The sequence below is a fragment of the Mytilus californianus genome, unplaced genomic scaffold (genome assembly GCF_021869535.1).
Source record: "Mytilus californianus isolate M0D057914Y unplaced genomic scaffold, xbMytCali1.0.p SCAF_1, whole genome shotgun sequence".
NCBI classification, from domain to species: Eukaryota; Metazoa; Mollusca; class Bivalvia; order Mytilida; family Mytilidae; genus Mytilus; species Mytilus californianus.
The window spans coordinates 140,044,032-140,071,429 of NW_026262581.1; the positions used below are offsets into that span (position 1 = coordinate 140,044,032).

Sequence of the window (27,398 nt, forward strand, 5' to 3'; positions counted from 1 at the left end):
CTCATCTCTAACTAAAAAAAATATAAGGGTTAAATTGAAGGTCACATGCATACGAATTCAATGAGGTTAAATTATTGACTTGCAAGTAAATAATATATCAGTGATGTTTTTGAGCCTATTTTGACAAATTTGGGCCAAACTGACTGCTTATAACGAAATATTATTTCAAAATTCCGCTTTTTATACTATGACTTGAAACAAAAAGAATCGTATTTTAAAATTTGTGTAAATCGTAGCTAATGCCCCTTTAATCTGATGTACCAACGACTCTTAATGGACCTAGCATGTAATTGCTCTTGATCTCTCGGAAATGAATACCCAGAAGCCAGCTGCAGACGCACATGTTATAATTGAAACATAAAAGTTAAAAACGTTTCTTTACTATTACAACTCAAACAAGTTGTTGAGCCCAAGTGAGTTACTGTCTGAAGTAAACAGACAGTGTCTTTTTTGGCAAAATACAAAAAAAAACATTACCTGCAACTGAAAGCATATAGAAATGCAATAAGTTTGACTTTCCAAACATCTTTGTCATTCTTAAAATTGTTTGTCGTATTAGTGAAACCAGCTGCAAATGTCATGATAGTGGACATTCAAAAAACAAGCACAGATTCCTGAAAAAAAAAATTATGTGCTAAAATGATGAAAATGGGTCAGAAATGACTAACTAAATTGAGATTAATGGATGAATACTGATGCATGTGCATTATGATTTACACTTAGACCTTGATGTGATCGTTTAATAACGCAAATATCAAAGAAAATTTAATTTGAAACAATTTTGTTAACCACATGTAACTGTTTGTTCTTTTCAATAAACAAAATTTGAAAAAATTTGAAAGTTAATTATGGTGACACAGTCAGACACACCCCCTGAAAAGTTTCTGGATCTGCCCCTGATAATTTAATAGAATTTTGCCATTTACTTTTCTGCATGTTACATGTGTTAAGTTCCTTGACACCCATATACCTTCAATTTAACCCTTCATTTCCTCTATCTGTCTGCTGCCAATGGCTTCATTTAGCATGTTCAGACCAGATTTCTCTTGTTTTGTTTCAATCACAACTGCTTTTAGGGTATCATTTGATTAAAAATAATAGAACATTAACTATGGGACAGAACACCAAAAAAATACACCACAAAACTAAAAAATATACAATTTAACGACTATATTATACACCAGAACATCAAAATTATACTACAAAGTGCATAACTAAATACAGACTTCTAACATTTCTATATTCAATGATATTGGAAACTTGATCCATCCATGGAATATTAGCATATATATGAATATGTATAAAGAACTAAATTGGGATCTTTTCTTTCTGTATTGTTTAATATTTTTAGTCATTTTTCTTTAAAGATAAAGCTTATTCTATAAAATTCTGATGAAATTATTTTACCATTAAATATATCTGTAATTATGATTTCTTTATTCTGTACATTGTTCATTTCTGTAATCAGTATCAGGGCTCATGATTATTTGCAACTAGGGCGAAAAAATTGCTTTCCCATCCTTCGCTATGCTTTACCCAACTTCCAAAAAGCAATATCTAGTTGCCCGGGTGTTCACAACAGTCTCTTTCATCACCAGCAATTTTTCATTTTAACCAAGTTGATGAAATGTCAATTTTCTTTGATAAATAAATAATTCAAAGAAACAACTTTTGATGCAAACAAATTGAAGTATTTTCTTTCATGTGTATGTGAAGTGAATTAAATTAACTCTTTAATATATTTCAGTGGTGAATAACATATCATTTTGTGAAAATTTATTTTGTATATATATATTATAATTAAAATAATGAAAGAGACAAAAACATAGAATTGGGTGCATCTTTTTTTTTTCTTAAATCATAGAAACTCAAATAAATTATTTTTAAATGTCCCTTTAGTTAATGGTGTACTTCTGGCTGTTTAAGATTGCAAACAGAAATTTGTTGTCCTTAGAAAATGTTGAAAGTGATTATGTTAATCTTTCTTTGGGAAGGTTGGGCACTAAGAAGGAAAATGTAAGTCTTTTCCTCTGACTAAACTCTTTTAGAATCAGTTTTGAATTCAGCCATAGTATGAATTAAAAGTTTTTCTGTCACCTGCTCTCATTGAACAGATTGACCTTTCCTAGAATGGTCATGATTAGAAAGTTGGTCTAATATAAGCTCTTGGCTTGCAACATAAAGTGACACTTAAATGATTATTTTGATGACTAAATAAAAGTTGAAAAAAATACTAAGCTTCCAATATTTATATCTACTTTGCTTGCTTGCTTGTTTGAATGAATCATTTTTTATCAAGCTATCTTTATTTTTATCAGGAATGTTTGGTTAAGGAGATGAGAGTTAAGAAATATGGAATTTAGAGTGGGAAACCTCCTTTTTACATCCAAGTTCGACTCAGGAAATTTGACCAAAGTTGAGAAAGTGACCCGTGATGAAGAAGAAGAAGCACGTAAGTTGTTAAAGATTATAATATACAATGTTGAAACCAAATCAAAATCTTTTAGCTTACTTACAAACCTTGTAAATATATGGACAGAATGCTATTGAACAAAATATAGCACGTAGGAAATCAATATTTAATGTGTGTTTAAAATTAACAAAACACAGTATTGAACAAAAGTGTATGACCTAAACCATTATATTATTTTGTTTTCGATTTCCCAAGCTATTCCTTACCTAGATTTCAAGATCTTTATCAGTTTTGTTGAAGTGACAAAATTGATGTCATGTTTTACTCTGATCATGATGATGGTATATTTAGTTGCAGGGTAAAGGAAAATTTATACAAATATTATTCTTTATGATTTGAAGTACATGTATTAAAAGAGGTAAGATAAAATTGTTGAACAGTTGATAAGAAATTATGATAGTCAATTGTCAGTATCTTATTCTTGTTGAAGTAATAAATTCACTACAAGCTGTTTATTGATATAAAAGTTAATTTACCACTTTTTTAGAAATAAGTAGAGACAATACAACCTCAGTTTTCCAAAATTATGAACAGTTGACCTTAAAAAACAAGTTTACATAAATATTGATTATGCTTCATCAAATAAACAATATTTTACTAGAATATAATCTAGAAAGTAAGAGTCCTTTTAACCAAGTCTCATAAATATATCGTTTTCAAGTTAATACTTGAAAAGTGAGCTTCAAACAACTGCTGGGAGTAGTTATTTGTAAAGAAATGATTTTTAGTAATAATTCATGTATGGATATTCTACTTTTTGTGATCAAGTTATATTGTGTAGCTCTCTGCATCTATAATGGATGCTTTGATAATAATTTATTTTTAATGACATATAACACTGAAATGGATTATATATCATCTTATATGTTCTTGATTTTTTATGAATTACGTAATTTCAGTTTTTTTTTACCTTTTTAATGTGATTTATTTCCTTCTTTCGCTGCTCTTTTTTTTTTAATTTTGCATAAAAAAATCCAATTGAAAGAACCTGTCCCTATTCTGGAAGGGTCTGTCTTTTCTATGTACCATGTATAAAATATCTATAGGAACGGTCAAGTTATAATAAGTTTTAAAACTGTTTTTTTACAGCCAGTTATTATCCAGAGGTGAAGCCAGACTATGAATACAATGTTTGGACCAAACCAGATTGTGGGGGTACAGAATTTGAAAATGGAAACAGGTAAATTTTGTAAGGGTTAAAATTATAATAAATAAAAAGTAAGTAATGTGAAAAAAAATAATTAACTGCTCCTGGGGATGTTTCATAGCCTGACTGGTTTCAGTCTTTTCTTGGAAACTCCTTCTTTATGAAGTACTTACAGAGTGTTGTTTATTTTGAAGTGCTGATTAACCAAACCAAGATATAAACTTCATCTTACATTTGAACCTATTGGAAATATACAGAAAAAAAAATAGGTTTCTGTCAACATATTGACGAAGCATTTTAATTCTTTTTGTTGATCAGCCAAACAATATAGCCACTGGTAAAAAACATCATAAAAAATTGCTGTATCACTTGAAACTATAACATGAAAATTTCCTTATGAGGTACCTTCCTTGTGGTGGTATATATGTGTGGAGAACCAAGCATAATTGTAGCAGATGATTGTTTTGGTACCTACGGGAAATATAGAAGACTTTTCTTCTTTAGAACTGATGCATATATGAAACAAGACTTAGAAGGTTTGTTTCTTTTGAGGTACTGACTGAGTTGTTACTCTGTTTCTTAATTGCTATTGTATATATGGCCACAGTGGACAGTTTTCTGTAGGTTTCATGTACGTGACAATAAACAGATTTTCAAAAATCATGGCAAGACTAGTACTGTTAAGTGATCGATACAGGCACACAATAATCTTACAGTTTTTATCATTCAAAAACAGTTTTCTTAAATATCATCTTCAATCCAATATTTTATAGATCCTGGTTCTACTTTGGAATAAGAGGATGGAGTCCAAACAGAGTTATCAAAATCAATATAATGAACCTGAACAGACAAGGTAAACTGTACAGCCAGGGTCATACACCATTCACTAAAACCCTCCCAGGACGTCCTCGATGGGAAAGACTCAGGGATAGACCATCATTTGAGGTCAGTCAACACTAGATATATAGTTCAATCTCATATTCTGTTAGATCAATGTACTTTAGTCTTTCAAAGGAATTAATTTACAGGTTATTTTGTATTTCTAATGCTATGTGTATGTGTCCACACTTGTTGATTGGTTATTATTTTGCAGACTGTCATTTTATTTTGTAAACTAAAATGTTTTACAACAAAGACACATTTTTCTGTGTCCACATTTGATTTTTTACTTTTTACAGAGATATTAGATTTACATTTCATAACTTTACATTCAGATTTTTTGAATTGTATAGGCATAAAAAAGCATTATGTCAACACCTTTTTATTTATTTTTATTTTTTTGCAGACTGTAGATGGACAGTTCATTCTGTCCTTCACCTTTAGGTTTCCAGATGTGAAAGGAGCAATTACTTATTTTGCATTCTGTTATCCATGGTCTTATACAGAAAGTTGTGAAAAGTTAAATGAATTGGACAGGAAATATGCTGCCTGCAAAAATATTAACTCTAACAGGTACCAGTAAAATGTTAATTCTAACCGGTACCAGTAAAATATTAATTCTGACAGGTACCTTCTTCTTCTTCTTTCGTAATTCCCTCCTGTCTAGGAGCACTCAGATGAGATAGTTACCAGTAAAATGTTAATTCTACCAGGTATCAGTAAGTAATTAAGTGTACTGTAAAAATTTCAGTTAGACAGGAAGTTAATCTTTTAAAAAATACCAAAAAGACCATAGAACACAAGTATCACCCTTTGATTTTGGTTGTCTACAAATGTAGTCCCCATTGTGGACAATGTATTAATTGCTAATTTTTTGCATACACAATTTATATCTTCATTTTATGAAATTACATTAAAAAAAGTTTGTCATAAATTTAAAGGTAAAGTAGTGATTTTGTCCAGTTGGAAAGCGTCAAAAATGAGCTGTTAAATGGAATTAAAGATGCCCTTATCATAAATTGTCCATCTTTTTAGTTAGAGCCAATGAATTTTTCTATAATAGCAATTTGATTTGTCCCAAAAGTAGTACACATCAATGTCATAATCTTATTGCGAAAAACACAGGTGGAAGCTTTTATAGCTTGCTCTGCAGTATGGGTATTGCTCATTGCTGAAGGCTGTACATTTGGTCTCTGATGGATAGTTATTTCGTTGACAATCATACCACATCTCCATATTTTTGTAATTGTTACCTGATTAAAAAAAGTATTTAAGTTCACAAGATAATAGATCTGTAAAATATTGCAGCAATCCAGACGCTTTGTACTACCATCGAGAGGTCATATGTTATTCACTGGACAAGCTACGCATAGAACTATTGACCATATCTTCATGTAAGGGAATAATGGATGAAGAAGAACCAAGGTTTGATGAAAACTTATTTCCTGACAAGGAAAACAAAAGATGTAAAAAGTTCCGAGGTAAAAGGGTAAGTTTGTGATTGCTATTTTGAATTTTGTGTTCAAGTACCTCTCCAAAATGACCTTTAAAACTTGTGTATATTTAGTATTTTCATACTCATGTATTCAACAACGTAATCAAACACTTTCAAGTAACTTTTAGAACGATAGAATTTTCTGAATCATATAAACAGGTGACAAGTAACAGTTCCATTAACTATTGTCTATACTTGCAACATTATGCTGTCTGTTGTATCAGAGACTCAAGTGATTTACCCCTACCATATTGATTTATGCTTTTGTATTTCATATCTTTGTACTTTAGAAAAAATTCAATGAAAGCAGCTCTGTTGTTCTTTTTCTTTTCATGAAATATTCACTTCAAGGCAGTCATAACAAATGAATGTAAGCAGCAACATGAGAGCTAAACAACTGATTGTCATTTCGGATTTTTTTTTTTTTTTAATTCCGGTATTTAATTCTTGATTTCTATTTATGGGTTAAAAGGTAAACTAGTAGAGTTTATCCTGAAGAAACTCCATTGTTTATTTTCATCTTAAGGTTTACCAGTCAAATAGATGAGGTCACCCTGGAGAAAGTCTATTATTGATTTCTGTTTTTAGGTTTACATGTTAACTAGTAGAGTTCACCCTGGAGAAACTCCAGCAAGTTTTGTATTCAATGGATTTTTAGAATTCATTTTAAGAGAAAATGATCCACGTGCCAAAATGTTGAGGAGAGACTATGTGTTCAAACTTATTCCTCTACTGAATCCTGATGGAGTTCAGAGAGGACACTACAGAACTGATCAAAGGGGGGTTAATCTAAATCGTCTTTATCTTGATCCTAGTTTTAGTCTTCATCCCACAATTTATGCATCAAAAAGTGTTTTAGTTTATCATCATGTCAGAAATCGTGTTGTTCCAGAGGATGATAATCTCAGTCTCAGCATTAAATTCCCAGGAGGCTTTGTATTAAATTCTAGTCCTGAACCTCCCCCAAAATCTAAACCTCCACTGCCGCAACATGACGGAGGAGGAGAGATAAACAAGAACAATAATAAAACCACTGGTGTGACTCTGAAATATGGTGCTAATAAAATAACTAAATCAGAAAAACCTGCCAGAAAAGGCAATGTTGATATATACTCGTTACAACCAAAAGAAAATTCATGGATAACCTCCAGTGAAGTTCATGATGGAGGATTAATCCCATCTAAGGTACCAGTGGAACCTTTAGATTTTTCTACTTTATCTCGTGGTGATACTCTGACTCAAAATGATTTTAATGGTGCAGATAGTATACATTTATCTTCATCTTGTAGTAGTGTGATGAGTAACAAAGGGGATAGAAAAATAGATAGTGAGTTAAGACTTAGATTATCTGAGTTAAACATGTCTGATGACTGTCGTGGGAAAATGAGCATGATGTCAATGAGTGTTGGATTATTGGATTCTGACATTGAGGATAGAAACGATGAACACCTCGGAAATGAAGGTTCAGAAGATGACGATTTTAGAGCCGAATATTCTTTTGGAAATAATAACTGTCCACATTTAAGTGATCCACGTTTAAAGGATATTCCGCCACATCACAGTGGAATTGCATTTTATGTGGATTTACATGGACATGCCTCTAAAAGAGGCTGCTTTATTTATGGAAATTATTTTGAAATGGAAGATACTCAGGTAAGGAAGGATTGTTAATACTGTCATTAATAGTCAAAGCAAGTTAATAAACCATAGCTTTATATATATATACGATGTTACTCACAAAATGAGTGGTTGCCTACTCTACAAGGGAATTGATAATATGTCTTACATATCTCTGTGCTTCAGAATGCAGGTTTTTGTCAGATAATTCAATAAGCTACATGACTTGGCCAATAATGGTGCTTCATTTCCACAAGCACTTGTCTGAAAAGAAATTACTGTTACTTAATATGTATTGAGGTATATGGGTAATTTGTTTTCCAAGACAAGTGCATATTGTTCTTTCTACCTCTTGTGGTCAGGTATACAAAATTTGGGCAAGGGGCTAGCAATTTAGAAATTCAAACGGGAACACTGATCAATTGATAGGGCACTCTATTGTTAGAACAAAAGTACACTTCCTAAAATTACAAGAATAGATAAACTATGTGACATCAAAGGCCTGTTTTTTATACTCAAACTTGAAAATGTTTGAAAACAATCTGTAACATGTTTAAGCTATAAACAATAAAGTTGTCGAAGGAAGAAAACATAAAACAAATGTTGAAGAAAAATGTTTTGAAAGTATCTAAAATGTGCTTTCGATCCTGGTTGAGATGTTCTTTAACCATATAACCACGTGGTTAAGACTGACCCATCAAAAAACTTTTAACCTAAAAAAGTTTAAAACCAGGTAAATGGTTTAGAATAAAAAAAAACGGCCTCAATTTATAGATTAGGATAAATAATATACTTGACAACAGCTAGAAGGGTTCATAACCCATAGTTTTGTCATACAATTGGGTTCTCCTTTGAATTTATTGAGTTTTTGAATACTGAAATTAATAGATGAATTGGGTTCGTGATTGTTTTTATTGCATCATCAAACAAATATACAGCTTATCTGCAGCTCTGAACATGGTGTTATGCTTTAATTACTGATTTATTACAGGTAGAGAATATGTTATATCCTAAACTGATATCTATGAACACTGCCCATTTTGATTTTACTGGCTGTAATTTTACTGAAAGGAACATGTATACCAAAGATAAAAGGGATGGTATGTCCAAGGAAGGAAGTGGTAGAGTGGCGATATACAAATCTATTGGCATTATACACAGGTAAGAATCACGTGGCAATATATATATATAGATTATAACATGGTATTTTTCATATCAGACCCCTTATCAGCCCTAGGTCATGATATTAGCCAGAGAACCGACAGACTCAAGGGATGATATTAACCATGGGCTTTTAAGGGGTCTGATATGAAAAACGACATGTTATTATCTTTTTATCATATACTTAATTATTGTTGTTTTGAATGTCCCAGTTAAAATTCTGTTAATGTGTCTGATATAAAAAAGGACTTTTATGTCATTGGGTCAATATATGGATAGTCATGGTTAAAAATTTATTTTAAACAAGTTTAACATGAAACAAATTTATAACAACAAATTTGATTGTACTGGGCTCGTAAGGACTGCTGTCATCTTTCGTGATTTTCAGAAGAAAAAAAACCTTGCTATAATTTTGTCCAATTCCATAACAGAAATATCCTCAAAACTTCTTATATCATCATTATCCCTCATCCATTTGGTTGAAATATTAATATCACTGAGTGTTTTTCTATTTGTATTGACATTTTTTATGGAATTTATGTAATCAGTGGTTTTGTCCCCGCTGTCGTCTGCCATGTTTTTTGTTTATGTAATGTAAGTAGCCAATCGATTACAGAAATGACTGATAAGGCGAATACGGATTGAGCGTGTGGTATAAACTGGAAACAGTTGATATAAACTGGAAGCAGTTGATAATGAAAGTCATATCACACGGCTAAGACAATTCTTCAGATTTTATGATAATTTACAGTTTTATCAAGGGGTACAATTATACCATTATTTTATATAAGTATATGATAAATAAATCTATTGATATTATACAAAGGGCAGTGTCATGTGGCAATATACATTTAGCTATTGATGTATGATTGCATTGACAAATCTAATTGGTTTTCATACTCAGAACTTTCTTACTTCACATTAAAGAGAATTATTTACCTTTCAGTTATACTCTGGAGTGTAACTACAACACCGGTAGAATGGTGAATCCAGTACCACCAGCTCATGGTGATGAGGGGAGAGCCACACCCCCTCCCATGGCAGGATTCCCACCCAAATATACACAAGCTCATTTTGAAGAGGTAGGTTTACTCAAATCATCCAGTACTGCCAGCTCATTGTGGCAAGGTAAGAGCCACAAACCGTTCCAGGGCAGGATTTCCAGGTATAACCCCCTCCCAGGGCAGGGTTTACATCCAGATATACACCTGCTCATTGTAGGGAGATATTTGACTTGTAGTGAATCTAGTATTACTATTCATAGTGAATAGGGAATAGCCATGTCCCTCCAGGGCAGGATTTACATCCAAATATACACATGCTCATTTATGATTTTTTGGCAATTTATTAAGTCAGACAACTTCTTTTAAAAATACTATGGAATTTTTTACCTCAGGAGTAGATTACCTAATTGGGAAAAACTTGTCTGAATTTTGGGTCCTCAATGCTCTTCAACTTCATACTTTATTTGGCCTTTTCAACTTTTTTGATTCCAGCACTTTTACAAAATTTTAAGCCTGGTATCTATGATGAAAAAATTCATAGTTTTCCAAAATTGAATTGAAATTTGATGACATATATATGTAATTTTATATGAACCCATTCATATACATGCATTATTCAGATTTACAAATTCATGATGCAACTACTAGAGAAAAAAATTTGAGAAAAGTTGTTACTACTATGAAAAATTGGTAATAATTAGATATTTAAAAATATTTCAGGTAGGAAAAGCCTTAGCTATAGCAGCCATAGATTATGTTGACCATAATCCTTGGTCTAGAATTAGCCAATCAGAACACAACAGTTTATCAGGAGTAAGAGATAGCGTTAAAAGATATTTACGTAGCATGAGAGGTGGACCTCGGATACCAAGGAATCCCCAGAGATCATTTATAAGAAACAAGTAATTTTACTTTATGTATAAAAAATACTCAAAATATGTTGTATCATTTGCTTTCTTTAATAATACTTGAATTTATTGTGAAAAGAGAGTAGCTATTTACTTATGATATAAGGTGATTTTCTTGCCCCTGTTGTTGTAATACATACTTTATTTCAATAAACACCCCATTACCATGCTTTTATCATTAGTTATTTTTCCTGTTGGTGTAATACACACTTTATTTCAATATACACCCCATTACCATGCTTTTATCATTAGTTATTTGCATGTTTTTCACCATGGTATAAAATGTGGCTTTTAAGTGGAAATATTTATTCATAAAGATGTTACTTAACAAGAAATTAAAAAAAAAAGAAGCTTTTCACTCTGGAAAAATGGAATGTAGACCTATAAATAAAAGATAATGAGAAAATCAAATCAAATCAAAACAAAATGAGATGAAAGCTGGTAACAATTGCTGAGGCATTTCTGTAGTCATATCCATCATAAAAGGAAATCAAGCTATGTTGGTCTGAAACCTACCAACACAAATTTACATAAAATAGACATGTACATGATGTAGATATCACCAAACACATGTGAATGAATGAATTCAGGAAATATTCTGTTCGTATCCTCCAGTAAGAAAGTAATTTTATTATGTACATATTAATAATATTGTGTTCTGTGAATTTACAGTAATACAAGTTCAACAAGCCAGACTAACAGTAGAGTAAGCAGACAAAACAGTACTGATTCTAATCAAAACAGTCGATTTTCACGATTCTCTGGGAATGAAAGTAGTAGTAGTGCTCCACCAAAGTATCAACGTAAAGATTCCTTACCCAATCAGAGAAGGGAACTTGGTCCGGTCAGAGAAGGTAAATATTTCAGAAGTACTAGCTCCTACTCACTGACCATTATATTGATGAATAATATTAAAAGTTAAATTTTAAGCTGCATACATTAAGCTCAAATAGGAATAACTGTCATACAATTCAAAGGTTTTGTGAGCCATAATACTGGGTTCAGTCTATTATTTTTTTATTTTTTTTGTGGTGATTATGCCTTTGCCAAGACAGGAAATGACAGTCATTTTTACCTGTTCTTTGATATTTTCTAATTGTTGCCGGTCATTTTTTATTCACAAATTTCTTTACTACCGGTACATCAAATCCTATATATACACAATATAAAAATAAGAAGATGTAGTATGATTGCCAATGAGACAACTCTCCACTAGAGACCATTAATATAACATGTATAATGGAATATGTAGACAGCTCTCTCACAAGCAATGTACTAAAATTGGTATTCAGTGGTATCATAATTCATATGATCACTAAAATTCTCATTTTTGTTTAAATAAAAGGATATGTGAATTATAGGTGTACAAAACAGCAGCCTTAAAAAATATTACCATACTTTGCAAAAAATATTGCCTTCCATGGGTTGTTGTTATGATTGAATGGAGAAACCTTTATAAAATGCTTATTCGCAATGGCGGAAAATATATGAGAAAAAGATGATTAAAATATTATTTGCAAAAAAAGATGAGAGAAAAAAACCCTGAAATTTCTGTTATTGCTACAAATGATTTCATTCTGATCCAGTCTGTATTGTTATCATTCATTTTTATACGACCGCAAAAATTGAAAATTTTTTGGTCGTATATTGGTATGACGTTGGCGTCGTCGTCGTCGTCTGGCGTCGTCCGGCGTCGTCCGAAGACACATTGGTTTTCGCACTCTAACTTTAGTTTAAGTGAATGGATCTCCATGAAATTTTACCATAAGGTTCAATACCACGAAAGGAAGGTGGGGATTGATTTTGGGGGTTATGGTACCAACAGTTAAGGAATTAGGGGCCAAAAAGGGGCCAAAAATAAGCATTTTTGTAACTTCCAGACAATAACTTGTGTGTAAGTGTATGGATCTCTCTGACATTGTACTACAAGGTTCCATATCACAAAGGGAAGGCTGTAATTGATTTTGGGGATAATTGCCTCAAAATTTTAGGAATTAGGGGCCAAAAAAGGGGCAAAAAACAAGCATTTTTCTAGTTTCATGACAATAACTTGTGTGTAAGTGTTTGGATATTTCTGAAATTGTACTACAAGGTTCCATATCACAAAGGGAAAGCTGGAATTGAGTTTGTGGGTAATTTCCCGAAACGTTTAGGAATTGGGGGCCAAAAAGGGGCCAAAAATAAGCATTTTTCTAGTTTCCAGACAATAACTTGTGTTCAAGTGTATGGAGTTCTCTGAAATTGTACTACAAGGTACCATACCACAAAGGGAAGGCTGGGATTGAGTTTGGGGGGTGATGAATCATAAGGGGATTCAAAAAATTTGGGGGGGATTTTTTTTTTTTCTTTTTTTTTCTTTTTTCCTTTTTTTTTTCTTTTAAAATTTTCCATTTTAAGTTGGTTATTTCTGATTAATATTTAAAAGCAAATAATAATGATATGGTAGGAGATACACACCAAACAGGATGTGTAAATTATTATATAATAAGTATTGTGCAATAGCAAGAAATTTTCAATTGCACAATTGCAAGAAATCTTCAATTGCACAGTATTGCGCAATAGCAAGAAATCTTCAATTGCACAGTATTGCGCAATAGCAAGAAATATCCAATAGCACAATATTGCGCAATAGCAAGAAATTGTCAATTGTACAGTATTGCACAATAGCAAGAAATATTCAATTGCACAGTATTGTGCAAAAGAAGATACTTCGTATAAATTGCTTATTTCTTGATCAATTTCAATGGGGTTTTCTTCTTGAATTCTTGGGGTTCTTTAATATGCTGAATCTAACCGTGTATTAAGTTTTTGGATTTTTGGCCCCGTTTTTAAATTGGTCCACATTGAGGTCCAAAGGGTCCAAAATTTAACTTTGTTTGATTTCATCAAAAATTGAATTATTGGGGTTCTTTGATATGCCGAATCTAACCGTGTATTTAGATTCTTAATTTTTGGTTCCATTTTCAAATTGGTCTACATTAAGGTCAAAAGGGTCCAAAATTAAACTTAGTTTGATTTTAACAAAAATTGAATTTTTAGGGTACTTTGATATGCTGAATCTAAACATGTATTTAGATTTTTGATTATGGGCCCAGTTTTCAAGTTGGTCCAAATCGGGGTCCAAAATAAAACTTTGTTTGATTTCAACAAAAATTGAATATATGGGGTTCTTTGATATGCTGAATCTAACCATGTATTTAGATTTTTGATTTTTGGGCCCAGTTATCAACTTTGTCCACATTGAGGTCAAAAGGGTCCAAAATTAAACTTTGTTTGATTTCATCAAAAATTGAATTCTTGGGGTTCTTTGATATGCTGAATCTAACCATGTATTTAGATTTTTTATTTGTGAACCCGCTATCAAATTGGTTCATATTGAGGTCAAAAGGGTCCAAAATTAAACTTTGTTTGATTTCATCAAAAATTGAATTATAGGGGTTCTTTGATATGCCAAATCTAATTTTGGGTCCCGTTTTTTTGAATTGGTCTACATTAAGGTCCAAAGGGTCCAAAATTAAACTTAGTTTGATTTTAACAAAAATTGAATTTTTGGGGTTCTTTGATATGCTGAATCTAAACATGTGTTTAGATTTTTGATTATGGGCCCAGTTTTCAAGTTGGTCTAAGTTGGGGTCCAAAATTAAACTTTGTTTGATTTCAACAAAAATTGAATATATGGGGTTCTTTGATATGCTGAATCCAAACATGTATTTAGATTTTAGATTTTTGGCCCAGTTTTCAAGTTGGTCCAAATTGGGGTCCAAAATTAAACTTTGTTTGATTTCAACAAAAATTGAATATATGGGGTTCTTTGATATGCTGAATCTTACCATGTATTTAGATTTTTTATTTTGTGGGCCCGCTATCAAATTGGTTCATATTGAGGTCAAAAGGGTCCAAAATTAAACTTTGTTTGATTTCATCAAAAATTGAATTATAGGGGTTCTTTGATATGCCAAATCTAACCGTGTTTTTAGATTTTTAATTTTGGGTCCCGTTTTTTTGAATTGGTCTACATTAAGGTCCAAAGGGTCCAAAATTAAACTTAGTTTGATTTTAACAAAAATTGAATTCTTGGGGTACTTTGATATGCTGAATCTAAACATGTGTTTAGATTTTTGATTATGGGACCAGTTTTCAAGTTGGTTCAAGTTGGGGTCCAAAATTAAACTTTGTTTGATTTCAACAAAAATTGAATATATGGGGTTCTTTGATATGCTGAATCTAACCATGTATTTTGATTTTGGACATTGGACCATAATAGGTAAATTAAAAAAATTGAAGTTCTTAGACCACATTCTTTCTGTGTCAGAAACCTATGCTGTGTCAAATATTTAATCACAATCCAAATTCAGAGCTGTATCAAGCTTGAATGTTGTGTCCATACTTGCCCCAACTGTTCAGGGTACGACCTCTGCGGTCGTATCAAGCTGCGCCCAGCGAAGCATTTTATTCAGTTTTACACTTAATTATTGAAGCTTTTTTAAGTTAATCCAATGTCATCAAGAAACTTGTTCATCATGTATATTTTATAAATTCAGCTGCATTAAGATCACAACAAAGAAAGAGACCAGCACCTCCTAACATCAACACACCTGTCTCGTCACGATCACAACACAATGGATCTGGAAGCTCAGGGATTCAAAGTGCACCGAGCAATTATACACCAATATCATCAAGGTCTCACCATAATGGTTCCTCAAGCTCCGGCCTTCAAGGTGGACCTATACCAGTATCATCAAGGTCTCACCACAATGGTTCCACTAGCTCTGGAATACAAAGTGGACCGGTCCCGTTTACAATGATGACTTCTGATTATAAAACTCCACGATCAACAGATGGTAAAAATAAGGAGGAATTATCAGAGTTAAAGAATGTCAATTTGGTATGGGAATAAATTTTTTCAGACTTATGTAGGGGAGCATATAGTTGCAGACTTGTCTGTTAGTCTTTCTTAAATATTTTAATATGGCAATAAGGAGATGTGGTATGATTGTCAACGAGACAACTGTTTATCAAAACCAAAGGATGAGGAGGTCACTTCAACATTGAGCAAAACTCATTAAACATAGTCTGCTATAAAAGGCCCTGGCATGACATAATGTGAAACAATTCAAACCAAAAACCAATAGCCTGATTTATGCTAAAACTCAGTGTTCTCCCCAGAAATTTTGGATAGCATCACATTTGGCGTAAAAAATAAACTATTTTTTTCAAAGTCAATTGTCGCGTCGCAGCGATGCTCTATTTCCTTTAAGTTATGTATATATTGTACAATTCATAACTGAGAATACAATTAAAGTACAACAGTTGTTTCAGTGTATGTCATCTATATTCATTTATAGTTACAGAATTATTGTTTTCCTCTTGTCAGAAACTACCAAATAAATATCTAGTACAAAAAAGAACTGGTTTTAAAAGGAAGAGAAAGTATCATACAGCAATAAAATTTCAATTAAAAAACTATTCTTTTTATCATGTCTATGAAATTCAATGTTTCATGGGACTCAATGTAGTAGTCCTAGTTGTTTCTTTAATCAGTATATTGAAACAATGAGATATAACAAATAGTCTGTTAATGCGTGTGGAATGCATAGTTTTCTATTTTGGGGTTATTATTATTCTGTCTACTGTGCCATTTGTGTGTCTGTAGTTATTATTGTAAAAATGCGGATTTTGGTCATAGCTGGTCCGCTTCCGATGAATCCCCCAATGGCGGTCAAAGAAGAATTAACGAAAATAAACAATGTTTGACAAGTGATAAGGAATTAATATGACGCTTTTAATGCATTAAATGGATGAAACATTAACTTAAGGCAATTATGATCACTTTCTAATGAAGTATCAAACTTATTTTGCTGAAAATCAAAATGTTTAATATACGCTCTCGAGTAACAAGTACAGGAAGGGAAAGAAAATAATTCTTTAAAAGTTATAATAACATACGCCCAAACGTCTTTTCTATGGAGATAAATCGTTTATAGCTTTGAATTTCCATGATGCAATGTAGATTTCGAATTGTCTATGATTTTCTGATTACATTTTCTCGATGTCAAAATTTGCGATTGGACCCTGTGTTCTTAGTCATGTCATAAGTGTCAGCTTGGGGTATTCGTATTCAAACAGTTATCACCCAAAGGTCAATTAACACCTATTTAATCACTCTAAATTTCCTCTATGTCCGACCTGAAGGGATTACAATTAAAGACGATATAATTTTTATGATCACAAGCGGTAATTAGATGAAAGTTCAAAAATTAGGGCATGGTTTAGTGACATAGAGACAAGAAAAAATAGTATCCTCAAAATAATTATAGCGTCGCAGAAATTATTATAGCATCACAGGAAAAAAATATAGCGTTGCGGTGCTGCGACGCTAAAACGGCCTGGGGAGATCACTGAAACTATTATGGCAGACAGCAATAAAGGACAAGCACTCAATTACATGCTTGAGACAAAAAGGCACACAAAAAATGTGGTGTGATTAAAAGTATTTGTGAACACTCAACCCTTAGCTGGAACAGAGGTATAACAGCACCGTATAAGAAGAAACTATGAAAATCAGTTGGAAATGACTGATCAGATTACCATCAAGCACTAAAAAATGCTAAAAAAAGACAAAATATACAAAGCACAGATTTATTAAGTATGATATCAAGGTCAAGTTTTATAACTTTATTACTGCAACTGCTGTCATGCCCCTTGACTTGTCTAAAATTGTAAATTTTAGTTTGATTGAATACATAAGCTTGCTATGAGTTAGGAAATCTAAATCAAAATTTTCCAATACTTACCATGAAGGAGCTGTACAATCGTCAGTAAGACATCTAGCCACTGAAGATTGTGAGAATTTAAAGTATGCTGGTTAACATTGGGCACAAAATGTATTGCAATTTGTAAAGGGATTGGATACAATTTTAGTTCATAAATGGATAAAATTATTCTATATGTTCCAATTTATAATTATATTAATCTTATTTGCTTCTATTTGAAGATTGCAAGGAAGGAAAAGTGCTTTTCTGTAACTTGTTGTAAACAGTATAAATATGTCATGAACTTGTATACACTTGTGTATTTTTTTCTTGGTTCTGGCTTTCCCTGATAAGAAGCCAAGTCATGATACTAGATTTATACTATATGCGAACCATGTTTTTTATTTCTCTGTTGTTATTCCAGCTTGCCATTGCCAATAAGAAGCCAAGTCATGATACTAGATTTATACTATATGCCAACTATCTTTTTTATTTCTCTGTTGTTATTCCAGCTTGCCATTGCCAATAAGAAGCCAAGTCATGATACTAGATTTATACTATATGCCAACTATCTTTTTTATTTCTCTGTTGTTATTCCAGCTTGCCATTGCCAATTAGAAGCCAAGTCATGATACTAGATTTATACTATATGCCAACCATGTTTTTTATTTCTCTGTTGTTATTCCAGCTTGCCATTGCCAATAAGAAGCCAAGTCATGATACTAGATTTATACTATATGCCAACTATCTTTTTTATTTCTCTGTTGTTATTCCAGCTTGCCATTGCCAATAAGAAGCCAAGTCATGATACTAGATTTATACTATATGCCAACTATCTTTTTTATTTCTCTGTTGTTATTCCAGCTTGCCATTGCCAATAAGAAGCCAAGTCATGATACTAGATTTATACTATATGCCAACCATGTTTTTTATTTCTCTGTTGTTATTCCAGCTTGCCATTGCCAATAAGAAGCCAAGTCATGATACTAGATTTATACTATATGCCAACTATCTTTTTTATTTCTCTGTTGTTATTCCAGCTTGCCATTGCCAATAAGAAGCCAAGTCATGATACTAGATTTATACTATATGCCAACCATGTTTTTTATTTCTCTGTTGTTATTCCAGCTTGCCATTGCCAATAAGAAGTCTGGTCCACCTACTAGGATTCCTCTCCCTACAGGTCGTCAGTTTGTTCAATTGACAGCATCTTCTAAGGAGGAAAATTCTACAAATTCAAGGAATGGAGGATCACGAGTCACTCAATCTAAACATGTTGTACAACAATACCCAGTCAGGAAAGCCAGCGCAGAAGTTCTTACAGCCGATATCACATCACCCAAATTCCCTGGGGAAGTTCCACAATACACAGGTCCTATACCACCATCCGAATACATGTATGGTAGTGGTCCAGGAGACAACAGGTAAAGTAACATACCGCAGGTAAAAGGTCCACAATACACAGGTCCTACTATACCATCATCTGAATACATGTGTGGTAACAGTCCAAGAGACAACTTGTAAAGTAACTGTATCTCTGATGGAGTTCCACAATACACAGGTCCTATACCACCACAAGAAAATGTGCATGAGAGTCTGTTCTGTTATATTTTGGTAATGCCAAAATTGAAATAAGTTTAGTGAATGACATAAATCTAACCCTGATACTATGTCATACATCATTGTTGAAATTGTTTTTTTTTTGTGTAGCCCAATAGTTGCAATGATAGCAGAGTGTCAGTGTTAAATTTTCCTTGATTCATTTCTGAGAAATTATTCCTCATTTGAAAGACAAAAATTATATGTTTTTTTCTAATTGAGCTACAAGTTCTCTTAAAAATTAGATATATATTTTCTGCTTACAACATTGTGTTCTGTTTTATTGAAATGTCTTGATTTCTCCATGCAATAACTAGTTGTTACTGATAAAATGTTGTTGAATATTTGTATCTCCCTTATGTGTTAACTTGACCCATAAATGGAAGTCATTTTTTTCCCCCAGTGATTCATCAAAAAGAAGAAAAAGATATATGTACATGAGAAGAAAGAATGTATCGGCAAGTCCAAAAGCAAACAGTGCTGGAAAAGGTCAGAGCAAACAGGCTAGTGATAGTGATGCTGAAAGGGCTAGAAATAAACGTAGACGTCGTAAATCATTACGGAAAATTAACCAGTCTCCCTCGTCAGACGAGGCAGGACCAGGTAATACATGGCCTACATAAATGTATATCAAAGCTAAACATAAATAATTGATATTCTATTTTTTCATTTTTAAAATTTTAGCCACAAAATTTGAAAAATTCTGTTCACTTGTCATTTGAAGATGCCCAAAATAATCTTAAAATAAAATTCAAGATGAAACAATGAAAGCTTTCTTTTATCAGGATACAAGGTAGAATGTTTATTTCAGTAAAATAAAAAAGTGGATTCGTTATTTAATATCCGATTATATCTTACAGTAAAATTTCCTCAATTGTATGTATTTTGTGTACCCCAGTAGATACCACATCCTTTTTGTCTTGGTCACTATTGAAATCCTCTGTGGTTACAACTTGTGCCTGTCAATAAACCTATACAAACAAGTAGATAGAATGTTTTCACATTGTAATTAATAGGAAAGTGCACCATAAACTAATTTCCCAAATATTCCAGAATTGAACGAGAGCACAGTGATAGAATATGAAAATGTTTTGTTTCTCCAGTAAGGAAATGTAATAATTGCAACAAATGTATCTTTTTAATACTCTACAGCTTGGACTTTAACCAATAACCTTTGTTACTATAACAACCTATAAGGATTTAGTGCTCAATTTTGGTATTTATGAATTTAGTCTGTATGATACTCATGTTGTGATAAAACGAAGTAATCTTTGGAAGTACCGGACCACTTGGACACTAGACCACTCTTATGTCTTTTTATCAATTAAATCTGGGAGTTATTTCCCCTACTTATTTACAAACTGAAGACAGATTGTTTCCCCAACCTACCAAATTTTACCATGTTTACACTTGGAGTTATAGTTTCAACCTAATAATTGACTGGAGTGACTAGACAAAGTGAGGATAAAAAACACTTTGATTTTTACATTAAACATCCTTAACCTTGATCATTCAGAGCTCTTGCAAATTTGGGGGTCTAGGAATTTCCAACTGTAAAATACTTTTCAATGATTCTGTAAACATTGTGTCCTACATATTGTAGTCATATTAGGGATAGCTAGAGGCAAGTAATTGTGATTTAACGCAGTTTTTATTGATCTAACTGGGTACAAGGAATATTGTATAAGCTAGAATTAAGATAATTCTAAGAATACTAAAGAAGAAGTAAAAAAGGATTTAAAATTGAAATGTTTGTTTTTCAACATGCAATATTATTTATTAATCACAATTTAAATATTTTATGCTCTGAGAAATGTTAGAGGAAGTATGTATAGACTTTGTTTTGTCACTAAATGGCATTGAAATGATAACTAATGGTCACATTTTCTTTATACTGTCATATTTGCTGTAATGAATCGAAGGAATTATGCCCCTTGAAAAAATAAAAGAAATCTGCAACAAATATATTTCATGACATTATTTTTTTTTTTTATTTGATTTAATAACTAATAATTTAATTTTGGATGTAACGCGTCTTCCGATTGGCTGACGTTGTTTTGTTTATCAGCACATAGACATAATTTTGTCATGCGACCTTGACGTCATCAACGTTTTTTCATGATTTACTCCGGTTTAAAATGGAATTAAGAATTAAATTATAAGAAATGACTGTAATATTTTTTCTGTCTATTCGAAATAACATATAAAATGTGGTGCACACTTTCAAATAACCCGCTACGCGGGTTATTCAGTGTGCACCACATTTTTGATGTTATTTCTTCATAGACAGAAAAAATATTACAGTCATTCCTTAAATAATAAAAAAATTCATGTCAGGGTTAAGTGTAAGAGTGAATCGAGTCAGGAGTTATCTACATATTTACAAAAATGCAAAGTTAATGATTTCTTAAAGGTTACACCACTTAAAACACACCATTTCAATTCAAAGAATAAGGTCCTTTAAAGAATGAAATCTTTTAATTTTTTTTTTAAAGTAGAGAAAAGAATACCAAAGTAACCACTTTAAAACATTTGTTTTCTTTTCATTTATTTGTCGAGCCTTCGACTTTTGTCGAAAAAGCGAGACATAGCGATCCTACATTCCGTTGTCGTCGGCGTCGGCGTCCACAAATATTCACTCTGTGGTTAAAGTTTTTGAAATTTTAATAACTTTCTTAAACTATCCTGGATTTCTACCAAACTTGGACAGAAGCTTGTTTATGATCATAAGATAATATTCAAAAGTAAGTTTTGTAAAAAAAAAATTCCATTTTTTCCGTATTTTACTTATAAATGGACTTAGTTTTTCTGCCAGTTAACATTACATTCACTCTGTGGTTAAAGTTTTTCAAATTTTAATAACTTTCTTAAACTATCCTGGATTTGTACCAAACTTGGACAGAAGCTTGTTTATGATAAAAAGCTAGTATCTAGAAGGAAATTTTAAAAAAATTTTGTTCAATTTTTTCCGTATTTTATTTATAAATGGACTTAGTTTTACTTCCAGTTAACATTACATACAGTCTGCAGTTTAAATTTTTAAAACATTTATTAGATTCATAAACTATCCTTGGACAGAAGCGACTTACAATAGAGAGGAATATTTTTATTAATTTTTTTCCTCATTTTTGTTGAGCCTGTGATTAACAGCAAAAGACGGCGAGACACTGGGTTCCGCGGAACCCTTACGAATTTTTAATTTGAGAATCTGTTTTGACTTGTTTCTGTAGGAACAGTCCAGTTAATAATATTGCTATTGCAGAATAGTCCTACTCTGTAAATAATTAAACCCTTGCTCCTAAGGTTTTCATTGTTAATAATTATACCCCTGCTCCTAAGGTTTTCATTGTTAATAATTATACCCTTGCTCCTAAGGTTTTCATTGTTAATGATTATACCCCCGGTCCTAAGATTTTCATTGTTAATAATTATACCCCTGGTCCTAAAGTTTTCATTGTTAATAATTATACCCCTGGTCCTAAAGTTTTCATTGTTAATAATTATACCCCCGGTCCTAAAGTTTTCATTGTTAATAATTATACCCCTGGTCCTAAGGTTTTCATTAATAATAATTAAACCCTTGCTCCTAAGTCAAAAGTTATCCTATGATACTTGGCACCAATTTGAAGTTGGATTAAGTGGGGGGAATAGTTATCACAGTTTGTTTGGTTTTATAAGAATTTATGTTATGTTGAATACTGTAGAAATGAATATTATGTTGTATTATGGAGTGATTGCTGGTGAATGGGTTTTATTTTATTTTGGAATGTTCAGATTAGTGATGTAGAAAGTAGAAAGAGTGCTTTGTTTATTGATTTGGATTTCAGCAATATTTATGTAACACTGTATTGAGTTGAACAAATAATGTTATGTTCATCTCTCCAACAGCAGAAACCACATAAAATTTAAAAACATAAATATACAATAAAAACATAAAACATCAGGATGACGAGAAATTATATTGAAGTGTGGCTATAAAAATAAGATGCGATTTCCACCATAGACCAAATGACATAAAAGTTAACAACTATAGGTCACCCTACGGCCTTCAACAATGAGAAAAACCCATACAGCATAGTCAGCTATACAAGACCCCAGAATGGCAAATATAAAACAATTCAAACGAGAAAACTAATGGCCTGATTTATATACCAAATGATATGATATACAACTAATATATTTGAAAAAAGTATTATTTGTTTTTAGAAATAAGATTTATGCAATTACACATGATTTGCCTATACTGAAATAGCTTCTAAAAAAGGGGGTGGCTGTGAACTATTTGTATTTATATATAAAAATAAGGAGATGTGGTATGATTTCCAATAAGACAACTATCCACCAAAGTTCAAATAACTTGTATGTACTGTAGCAATTATAGACCACCGTACAGCAATCAACATTGAGGAAAACTTGTACCGTATAGTCAGCTATAAAAGGCTCGGACTTGAGGAAAACTTGTACCGTATAGTCAGCTATAAAAGGCTCGGACTTGAGGAAAACTTTTACCGTATAGTCAGCTATAAAAGGCTCGGACTTGAGGAAAACTTGTACCGTATAGTCAGCTATAAAAGGCTCGGACTTGAGGAAAACTTGTACCGTATAGTCAGCTATAAAAGGCTCGGACTTGAAAAATGTGAAACGATTTAAATGACAAAACTAACAGCCTTATTAATAACAATTATATCTATGAAAAACCTATATGACAGACATGAACCAATGACAACCACTGTCATATTGTTTGTTTAATTTACCTAGGTGTGCACATAATATATAATAGGTTCCAATTCTATACATTTAATGAATCTTAAAATCCAAAACTAATCAGATTTGTATGTAATCCTTAGAAGAAGGTATTTTTTTTAGTTGATTCATTTTTCTCAGGACACATATAATACATGAAACAGTAAATCTTCAGAATTTTTGAATTTTTTTTTCAACCTTCTACATTCTTCAAATAGATTTCAGTATTTGTTTTAAATCCAGGTATATGTATATTTTGATTTTCGTTTGTGTCAGTGTATCATTACAAATATTGCAGACACTTATTTTCTTAAAGCATTATTGAATATTTTGAGCAGTTTATTTTGATTCCATTCTTTTGCATTAAGTTTCTTTACAACAAAAGCATGATCTGTCAAATAGCAACACAATCCTGATGAATTATCATATCAGTAGATTACACACGAAAGTTTTACACCGTTTCATTATTTAAAAGTTAAAAACATTGGTTATACTGATAGTTTGAAATTCAAAATGAGTAAACACCTATCAAATTAAGAATTTCTTTTTCATTTTCACTGTTCTTGACACCAACCCTTGTGGAGATTTTAAAGATTTCTCTAAGTCCCATGTATGATTATTTAGAACAGCCCTTAAATAGACTAGTATTTTACTCAGAAAAGGGGAATTAATTTGGTATATTTAGCTTTCCAAGATGTGATTGCTGTTTGACATTTGCATGATTAAAGCACTTTAGAAATCACTGATTTTTGGTCTTTTCTCACAGTTGGTCATTCTAGATCAGGTGGTGGTATGGAAAACACTACTCTTCAGCTGTCTCCAAGGTAACAGACGTCTGCTTCACACTTCTCTGCTTATAATTCACTGGGTGTTGTAGGTCTGCTATTTTTCACGTTTAGTTTGGAAGTTTTGCCTAATAAAAAATTTGCTTTTAGTTTAGTTTTTCTTCACATATTTTTCATTAGAATCTGTCAATTAATTTTTGACCCAAGTTGTAGAATAATATAAATAGATAGCTCTTTGAACCTGCAATAATCCTAGTTTAATACACAGAACCGGTAGCTAAGTAGCAAATTATAAGTATTTAAAACTAATCAATTATATTGTAATCACTTTTACTGATACAGAAAATATAGAATACTTGCATATGAAAACAGAAAATTATAAACACAGAAAATCAAGCTAGTTGAAGCATATACATTTTGTTATTTTATTATTGGAATATATTCAATTGGTTTTAGTATGTGACTTTGTGGTATTTTTAACAGAATAATCAGTTTATCATTGGTATGTATGGCTGTATGATGTGATCGGTCAGTAGATGTAGTCGCATGATTCTAGCGTGTATCTAACAGGAAATACCTAACTGGATCATTGTGGTCAGAGCTCCAGATAAGCTGCGTATTTGCGTGATCACGCAATAAAAATAATTAAAAACCCAATGCAATTGCCCATTGCAGGGTTCAATAACCCAATTAATTCAAAGGAAAACCCAATTATATACCAAAAACATGGGTTCTTAACGCTTTTATTCGCTATCGTTTGCGTTATTTACCTTTACTTGATTACAGTCGTCGCGTAAATCTATTTTTATAATATTTATAATTGGAAATGTCCTTTCGTTCTAAAAATAGAGCCCTGCATCAAGTAGCTGCAATGGGTCCCTGTTGGAATTTTCCGTTGCTCAAAAGGTACACGTGTTTATCAAAACATTTCGATCTTCTCGGCGTTTATCCAATTAGCGTGTGACATGCTGTCATATTTTTTCGAATTGCTCGGGACTTATCATAACACAATGAATTAAAACGAAAGTAAATGTCCGGTAAAAATATTGAATAGAAGCATGTTTTCGGCTTCTTTTTGATAGCTGAGGGAAAGTTATGATGATAACAAGACTCAGCTAGTGATTTTAGGAAGCGGCCATTGAACGCACGGGCGTGTTTGCGTACTATAACGAGAACATTGCTAGAGCGATAAACACGGGGTTCCGTCAAAAACGAAATCAGTTGGAAAAAGTGAAAGGCCAAATCAATTATGACATGATATGTAGTTGAAAGCATCGGAAACCAAAAGTTCTGATAAGGGACAACTTAACCCAGATTTATGTAAATTGAATTAAACGAAAACAGTTTATATATTATTTTTTTCATTTTAGTTGATGAGTGAATAAACATATATCCGTTTTTTACGTCAATGCAGCTTGACACTTTCTTTGTTTTGTTCTAGATACTTAAGATAGTTGTCTTATTGGCAAGTGCAGTATAACATTGTCATTTATTTACTTGATGTTGCAGAATTATTTGTAAATTTAAGTTGAATGTGGTCTCCGTCATTATAAACCACCCTATAAACCTCAAGGTTTTGGGGTATATCTTAAATCTGGAAACTACTTTTTATTTTTATTAAAAAGTAGATCTGGCAAATAGGTGAAAGGACTGGCAAAACTTTCTTACAGCACCTAAATTTCACATATATTACACAAAAATCTAACACTTAGCCACACCAACCCCAACTATAATTAAACTGTAGGGTGATCATATGGGATCTAGAAAGGCAATTAGTTCCTGTCCAACTAGTGACACCAGCTGCAGTTTACATAAGTTTTGAGAAAATACAAAACTGACAGAACGTTTAAAACGGGACACAAATTAAATGTACAATTGCTCGTCAGTGAATAAAACAGCTAGCACATATTCTACGCAGAAAGAAGCACATTTAAGATGGAAACACATCTGGGGTTGATATAATGTGATTATAACATGCCTAAATATTCAATATTGTGTTGATGAAAAAACCCAATACATTAAGGAGCTTGGTGGTGAAAAACCCAATTTGATATTTGCTTGAGGGGTGAATTGGAATTGATAATGCAATTAAAAAACTTTATCACCCAATTACATAAAAAAATGGTGGGTAAAAACCCCAATTTGTGAATTCTTATCTGGAGCTCTGGTGGTGTAACAGATAATTACTTTCATTCCTGGGCTATCCTTTACATCTGACTAGGTTTCAGTGAATGTTTGAAATAATCATGGCGTTGCCTTTTACGCTTGACAAACATTATAGTTGACAGTTTATCAAAATAATTCAATCTAAAGACAGTAGATCAATTAATGTAAAAAATATTCTGTAAAATACTCCTTAAATTTCCACAAAAGATCAATCCATGCAAACAATTTCCACAAAAGATAAATCCATGCAAACGACTTCCACATTAGAAAAATCCATGCAAACAATTTCCACAACATTAGATAAATCCATGCAAACAATTTTGAGAAATTCAATCAATAATACCCATAACATTAGAAAACTTCATCAGGGATGGAAAAAATGATTTTTAATAGGTAGTCCAGCTAATATGTTTGGTGGTCCAGTGTTGCATGATTAAGCAAAAATGTGGAAAAAATTTTAGGGGCCATAGGCTACTGGGCCCCTGCAAATTCCATTCCTCTCCACACAAACAAATTCCACTTCACTAGATAAATTGATGTAAACAAATGTCTGTTGAAGGAGGCTAGATAAATGCATTGAATCTATTACATCTGAAGGACTCTTAATGATATAAATTTCATAAAATAAATTGAAGCAAAACAGATGGTATTATCAAAATAAATTCTCTC

The 27,398-nt window shown here is 32.1% G+C and overlaps 1 protein-coding gene across 5 annotated transcripts in view; it reads left to right on the forward strand.

Moving 5' to 3' along the window:
• LOC127737096 (cytosolic carboxypeptidase-like protein 5) overlaps positions 1-27,398 on the forward strand; it is a 44,855-nt gene that overhangs the window by 3,702 nt on the left and 13,755 nt on the right. For 3 of the 5 annotated variants that reach the window (XM_052247639.1, XM_052247647.1, XM_052247632.1), the window contains exons 2-15: positions 2,319-2,452; positions 3,563-3,653; positions 4,394-4,565; positions 4,906-5,072; positions 5,808-5,988; positions 6,583-7,647; positions 8,603-8,772; positions 9,719-9,854; positions 10,497-10,678; positions 11,357-11,538; positions 15,226-15,569; positions 18,565-18,860; positions 19,439-19,638; positions 24,545-24,602. In XM_052247639.1, the coding sequence (XP_052103599.1) occupies positions 2,353-2,452; positions 3,563-3,653; positions 4,394-4,565; positions 4,906-5,072; positions 5,808-5,988; positions 6,583-7,647; positions 8,603-8,772; positions 9,719-9,854; positions 10,497-10,678; positions 11,357-11,538; positions 15,226-15,569; positions 18,565-18,860; positions 19,439-19,638; positions 24,545-24,602 (3,344 nt within the window). In that variant the 5' untranslated portion in view covers positions 2,319-2,352. The remainder of the gene's footprint in view (positions 1-2,318; positions 2,453-3,562; positions 3,654-4,393; positions 4,566-4,905; positions 5,073-5,807; positions 5,989-6,582; positions 7,648-8,602; positions 8,773-9,718; positions 9,855-10,496; positions 10,679-11,356; positions 11,539-15,225; positions 15,570-18,564; positions 18,861-19,438; positions 19,639-24,544; positions 24,603-27,398) is intronic. The other 2 variants (XM_052247653.1, XM_052247661.1) reach the window with 1 other exon arrangement.